At 42.1% G+C, this 6,858-nt stretch overlaps 1 protein-coding gene across 1 annotated transcript in view; it reads right to left on the bottom strand.

Moving 5' to 3' along the window:
* Positions 1-1,426: 1,426 nt before the first annotated feature.
* Positions 1,427-6,858, bottom strand: part of LOC108448500 (inositol 1,4,5-trisphosphate receptor-interacting protein-like 1) — a 7,369-nt gene continuing 1,937 nt past the window's right edge. Inside the window, exon 2 of the mRNA XM_017741621.1 lies at positions 1,427-6,487. Coding sequence (XP_017597110.1) covers positions 5,802-6,487 — 686 coding nt within the window. The 3' untranslated portion in view covers positions 1,427-5,801. The remainder of the gene's footprint in view (positions 6,488-6,858) is intronic.

The following is a 6,858-nucleotide window of genomic DNA, read 5'->3' as shown; positions in this document are numbered from 1 at the left end:
CACTTTCTGGCCCAGTTTTTGGGCAAAAAGAGTTTGGCTGTTTATTGCAGTGTAAAGACTTAGTATATCACTATACTTGTCCCATTTCATGTTACCACTAATCCAGCTGACCTATGGATCTTCAGCATTGTAAGACAGATGGATTTCTGTAATGCCTATGCTCATTCTATAGCCATCATTTGACCGTATTCATGATTTGCATTCAAAGGACATGGGGAAAAGAAACACAGAAAGAAACCTAGAGAGGAATGTGTAAGGCAACTGAGTCAGTACCAATCCCTTACACCCATGTCCTGCAGCTTGTGGAGCCTCTGTTCATTATTACCAAGAACAGAAAACTTGAGTTCACCCAGACCTCCTGATATTCACCACAGTGAAAACAACTGGAAACTGCAACACTGAACTGTCAAGCTATACTATGGAGAAAAGTAAAAGTGATACATTGGAAAACAAACACAACCCTCTTCAATAAGCACAGATCAGTCGCTTCCTTAAAAACACAAAGAGCGTATTACTTATATTTGAAGGTAATGAAAACATGAAGTGTGATTCTAAACTGGAAGCAGGCATAGATCAATTCATTGTAAAGGTAGAATATGGAAACAGAGATCTGGCCTGCAGTGTTGGTATTGTGATATGCTACCAGGAAATCTCGACAGAGAAAGAAATATTAGCAGAAGTAGAGCTTTTTATGACATCACACATTGCCCATTGTGACTTCAGTTTCAGAAAAAAAATGAAAGGTGGCTCTATGCACATTCTTCCTTGCCCATTTCCATCTCTTATTTGAGACAGATACTCCAACATCTATTGCATTTTTTCCTATTTTTCTGTGATTCAGTGCTTCAAATGTTACTATTAGTAACTTGGATTCCTGGAGACAACAGAATCCCCAAACAAAGAGCAAGAACTGCTACGCCTTATGCTGTCTATGATGTATAAATTGTGCAATGTACAGTTAAAAGCACAATCCATCTGTACTTTGGAATAATGGGGAATTTTCAAAGGAATAAAATGGATATACCAAGTCTGTCTGAATGGGGTGAAAACTACCTAAAGAAGAGAGAGACTTAGACATTCCTACTTCTAATTGTGCTATTTTAATACTTCATCAAAATTCATTTCTTATTCCATCTGAATTAATTTGTCCATCTTTTGTTCTTTATTAAATTGCAATTCATATACTGGCAACTTCTGAATTTCTAGGTGAAGCTAATAGCTGTGAATCTTGGATCCATAATTGGTTACAATGCACAGAGGCAAAAAACTTAATGGTCTTTCTGAGGAACTGATTAATTTGCTCTCAAGAGTGGATATATAAACATTAATTATGTTCTGAAGGGCTTTAGTTATTAAAACCAAGTTAGGAAAAAATACAGAACTGTTTAAATTACCAGTTCTGCTTTTAACAGAGATGGCCAAAACCACTGGTGACCCGAGTATTCCACACAGTGCTGTCTGGCACCAAGCTCACGTTGCGTAAGTTTGACATTTAAACAGTTACTCAGCACATCCTCCATACAAAACTCTATCATCAGGCTAAGGGGATTTTGGTCAGTGACAATATCTACCTTTTTTTCTGCAGTTCCAGTTTTGGAGAGATGTTATCTCCAATATTGATGTTCAATACTGTGCCTGTTAGAGCAGTTTTTATCACTATTATTAAGTATTTATTGAGTGCTTGCATCATGACTGTTGCAGGCCTTGAATAGGACAAGAAAGTAGACAGAGTGTGTACCTGCATGTATCTGCATTGCAGGGACTGGGTTTGGAGAGGTGTGGCACTAGGTCTGCCTGCTGTGCCTGGGAAGGGCCCAGTTTCATAGGGCCAAGTCACTGTGAGCATGATGAGACCCTGCAGCTCTGACCAGTAGCAACAGCTGAGGGCAAAGGCTTTTCCCTGAAGCATGGGGGCTTACATCTTTGCAAAAATCACAATTAATAGTTACCAGCCATAACAATTGCCCATACTTGTGTCTTCCTTTCCTGAATGAAAATCAAACACACCCAGTCCTCGAGCCACTCCTCTGGTGCATACACTTTGAGTAAATTAAAAAATCTTCAGTTATTTCTTGTTGGGGTTAATGAGCCTTTCATTTGGGCAAGGTGATATGTATCAGGACAGTCATCAGCTTGTATTTCCTTGGCCAGCTTGTATTTCCCAGTTCACACTGCTTCAGCCAAATGCCACAGTGGACTCTCACCTGCTGCTGTTGCTGCTGCTGCATTTGATTTGGGCCATAAGTCTGTTCTCTCCTTGGACCAGAGCTGGGTTAAGATGCTCCTTTTGTAATCAGGTCATCTTATAGTATTCCTGATTGCTTACGTTCTTTCCTCTTGCTCTGTTCTAAAGTGCATTCTTGTACTTCAAGAATATGGAGATATACTCCAGATGAATGATGTCTGTGAGATAAGAATGCAGACATTTCTCACCCTTAGTTTACTATGACAACACACTGTTGATACATCTTCAGCAAGCAGAAAAGCAAGTTTAGTTTCTTTCAGCTCAACGTTTTGCAAAATGTCAAAGCAGCGTTGAATCAGAGCAAGAGTAAGGCTGATGGCAGGTTCCCAGCCTGCCTTCTGGATGGGTGTATGGTGAGACAGGTTTTGCAAGCTCCTGTAAGAACTGGAACCTTAAGAAATGATTCTCTGATCTTTTAGGTTCTACTGCTCTCCCTGAGAACCTATTTTTTGATATGTTGTCCAAGAAAGATCAGAGCAGAATACATGTGTATTCCAGTTTTTAGATTCTCTAGAAGAGTGGTAAGAAAGAGACATAATGTCTAATACATGCTGTGTTTAATTAACCCCAAATAAATTCAAGGGAAAGATAACTGGTCTGTCCTTATAAGTAATAAAGCATGTTAGAAAATGGATCTTTATTTCTGATGGTTTTATACTTACCTTTTTTGGATGGGATTTGGGGGCCCTGAAGGGAAAAGAGGGATAGGGTTTTCCTCTCCCCAGCTACTTGAAGTACTAAAGAAATATTCCCACCCATTATGAAAGAAAAGCATGAAAAGTTCTTTTGAAAATCTATTTCTTCACAAATCTAGCACAGTATGGGGCACTGAAGTTTTATTCTAAGATATGTCTTTCTGTGACATTACAAATTAGAATGCTCACCTAATCATATCAAAGAGAGAAAACCTATTTTCCTGTTGATATATAAAGAAGGGAAATAGTTTCAGAAATAGTTAATTGCAGCTTTTCTGGGAGTGGATGCATTTATTCATCCCCAAAATGGTTAATGGGGAGGATGCCAGTGTGTTTCCATTACCAATCATTTAACCCCTTTCTCTTTAGACACAAGGAGTCTCATGCTGGTTTGCAATATTCAGGCCACAGAGATTCAGTTCCAGTAGTGGAGGGCTCATATCAACAGCCAAACACTTGCATGCTGCTTTTTGGCAGGTGGAGCTGCTGATGCTCTCAATTGGGTCAGGAAATGTGCGGGGTTTGCCAGTCTCTGCAAGGTAAGTGCAATTTTGGCCAATGTCCCAGGGCTGTGGCATCTCTGGAGGAGCTACAGCACAGCGAGGAGGGGATGTGGCACTGCTGCTCCTGACTCTGAAGTCCTTTTTTCTTGTGGCCCCATCTTATCTGCTCCCAGGCTTCTCCCTATATCTGGTAGAGAAAACTCCTGCTGAGGCTGGGAAGCCAGGGACTGGGAACCAAAAAGAAAATCACATTCTGAAAGGTTTTTGGAATATTAACTAGCAGAAAACACAGCCACTGCCCCAGGAGGGTGAGGAATACAGCTGCCACTGGAAAAATACCTCATCTTCTCCCAGGATGCAGCCCTCAATTCTGGCTACCCATCAAAATATATCTGTGAAACATAGAATGCCTTCAAAACAGGTAATAAAAACAGTTTGAAGAATGGCAAGATTTCCCTATGATAATAGACGGAGAAGGTGAAGTCTGTATATTTTACTGAGGAGGTGAGTTACAGTGTATATCATCTGCACTATGCCAAATAATAGAGAGGAAGTTCCTGTGAGTCCTGCACAAGCTTCCTGAGTGCAGTAACAGGGGAGTGCTGAAAGAACAGGGAGGACAACAAGTGAACAAGTGAAAAAATAAGAGAGAAGGGGATACTTTTATCTATATCATAAGTAACCTGTCTTCAGGTTTGTGGAGTTCAAGACCAGCAATCACTGACACAGTTCCAGTTGCTTTCCTTGGAGCATTTAAGTAATTGCATGACCACAACTGATGTTGTGACCAGCAAGGTTGTATCAGGATCCATCCTCTTTGAAAGCTCTGGAAATTATTACTAAACAGTGTGTTGGGTGATTTGGAGTCTGCTTAAAAAATTTCCCTTCTCTTGCTATTCACAGGAAGGCATGAGTTTGAAAGGCTTAAGGTCCTAATTCCAATTTAGCTGTGAAAACACATAGGAGGTTTGGCGTACTTCTAATTATTGATTTCTTGCTTTTAGGGCATGCTTTAGTGAGCAACTCTCTGCTGACATGAGAGGAGGATGAGCTTGGCAGATGCTGCCTGTGGTTCTACTCATATTTCTACAGAGGCTGAGACTGATGCTCTACAGGGGAGGATCTTCATCTCTAGCACTTTATCATCTTGAGATGTCCCAGTGACTGTCCCCTTGGAGTCAAAAGCCCATAAAATCAGTCCATCCCAGAAGTAGTCTTTTGATAACTGGTGAGAGCTGAGGCTACATGCTGACAATATTTATTCCTGCCAGTGAAAGGACTTGAACAAGAAGCATCTCTGAAGTGAACCAAAACAGAATGACCGGACTCTATGTCAGTATTCTACAGAATTTCAGGTACTTTTTACTGAGTTGTTCTTTGTGCTATAAAACATAAAATTCACCATTGTTCACAGAGAGCCCTCCTGCATCATGGTGCTTGGAGTCATCTCTCCACATAATTTCTCAATTCATCCAGTAGATGGAAGGGCAGAGGATGAGAAAAGGGTCATATGAGTATTTTTCTACCCTTCTTTTTCTGTTCTTATTACAGAAAAGTAGCCTTTGATATTTTCTTTGGCTGAATTCTTTAATAATCCTTGTTTGTAACAATGTGTCATCTCTCAGATTACAATCCAGATATTTTTCTGTCAAAAGCAAGGAGAGAAGAAGAGTTGGTGGTAGGAGAGAACATATTGCCTTACTTCTATCGTTAAAAGGAATGTATGGGTTTAGCGTATGCTCTGGAAGGGTTTAGCGTATGCTCTGGAAAAACAAGACCTTTAGATTTATCTCTGTATGTTATGGTCTTGCCCATGCTGTACTCTTTGTAGCCAGACCATCAAAAACTTCACAGACTGAGTTACCACATTTGTCCAAAGTGCTGGGTAAGGTATCCATCTCCCCTGCTTGAGGCAGACAAGACAGCTGTGTCAAGTACTCTTGGGCTTGTGTGCCTGGGAGAGCAGGAGAGCCTGCCCTATGACAGGCTATAAGCAATGTGGAGTGAGAATTGTGTGCCTTTGTTCAAAAACACTTATTAATAAAAGTCTCTACTCCCAGTCAGCCACAAATTTACAACTAGTGCAATTTACCAATACTACAGGCCTGGTCGAGTTCAAGAACTTGTACAATCCAGATACTGGAATAGTACAGTTTATTGAAGTAATAACAAAGGTTCAGGCTTGCTGAATGCACTAGAGGGTAATAATATATACACTAAATGCACTAACTAGAGGGTCTTAATATATATAGGAAATGCACTAATTACAGGGTATTAATACATACAGTAAGTGCACTAACTACAGGACATTGATATATATACAGCATCTGTCAACAGCTCTGTGCATGAGGATCTCTTTCAATGGCCACAGATCAGCAGTTGCTTGAGCCGTTGTAGCAGGTGAATGTACTCACGCCTTGCCTTCATGTGGGCATCCGGATTGCTCGCCAGATGCTGAAAGAGGTTGAGTGGTTCAGCCACACAGAATTCTGAGGGGAAACTGATCTCCATAGGAAACCTCTCATTGCCTACAACGAAGCAGTTAAGTTGTTTTGTCTCCAGTGAGCAGCGAAGGTACTTCAGGATATCCACCAGGCGCTGCCAGAAATCCCTCCTGCGCCACTGTGTCAGGGGTACGGTGCTCAGGAGGTGCATCACCACAGTCTTCAAGCTATAGCTGGAAAAACCTACACCCACCAGGATGCGGGTGAGGAGCGGCAGGCACTTGCAGTGCCAGCTGTCATGGGGGGCCTGCCTGGAAATGTGCCTGAAGAATTTTGCCTCTGCCACTGCGTAAGTCTCAAGCCATGTTGTGCTTGGGATGCCTGCTTCTGTAGGCTGGCTGCCCACAAAGATATCTGAGTCTCCTTGCCTCACCCCAAAGTTCATCTCAACCATGAAGCTTTCCTTGTCTTTGCTTAGCTGAAATTTACAGGAGCGCCCAGAGGGCTGCAGCATTAAACGCCAGTGGCAGGTCTGAGGCAGAATGTTATGATCCGGTTTAGACCCGGAAAAGCAAAGCAAGCTAAGTCTCTGTGCATAAACTGGAAAGAACTTAGAAGGTTCAAAATATTCCCAGAAATGTGATTAAAACCAAACGAGGTTAGATGTTGGTGCCAAAAAATTGATGTATTTTATTTAATAGTAAAAGAGGCAAAGAGAAGGGAAGAGAAAAGAAAGAGAGAAAGAAAAAGAAGTGTGCGTGGGGGGTGGGGGGACAGGGAGAGGTGACAGGGGTTAGGTGGAAGCATATCACCCATCTGAGGGTCCCAACGACGTCTCGTTGCTCCCCTCCATCTGGTCTGCTGGTGGTGAGGGTGCCCTGTTGCCGCTGTGGCCACGCCGCTACATGCTGCCACACCACACGCTGCCACCCCACCACACGCTGCCCCACCCTCCCCCACACCGCCACACG

Source organism: Corvus brachyrhynchos, unplaced genomic scaffold (genome assembly GCF_000691975.1).
Source record: "Corvus brachyrhynchos isolate BGI_N302 unplaced genomic scaffold, ASM69197v1 scaffold115, whole genome shotgun sequence".
NCBI classification, from domain to species: domain Eukaryota; kingdom Metazoa; phylum Chordata; class Aves; order Passeriformes; family Corvidae; genus Corvus; species Corvus brachyrhynchos.
The sequence above is the reverse complement of the archived record's forward strand: the minus strand, read 5'-3'. Positions and strand labels throughout refer to the sequence as shown.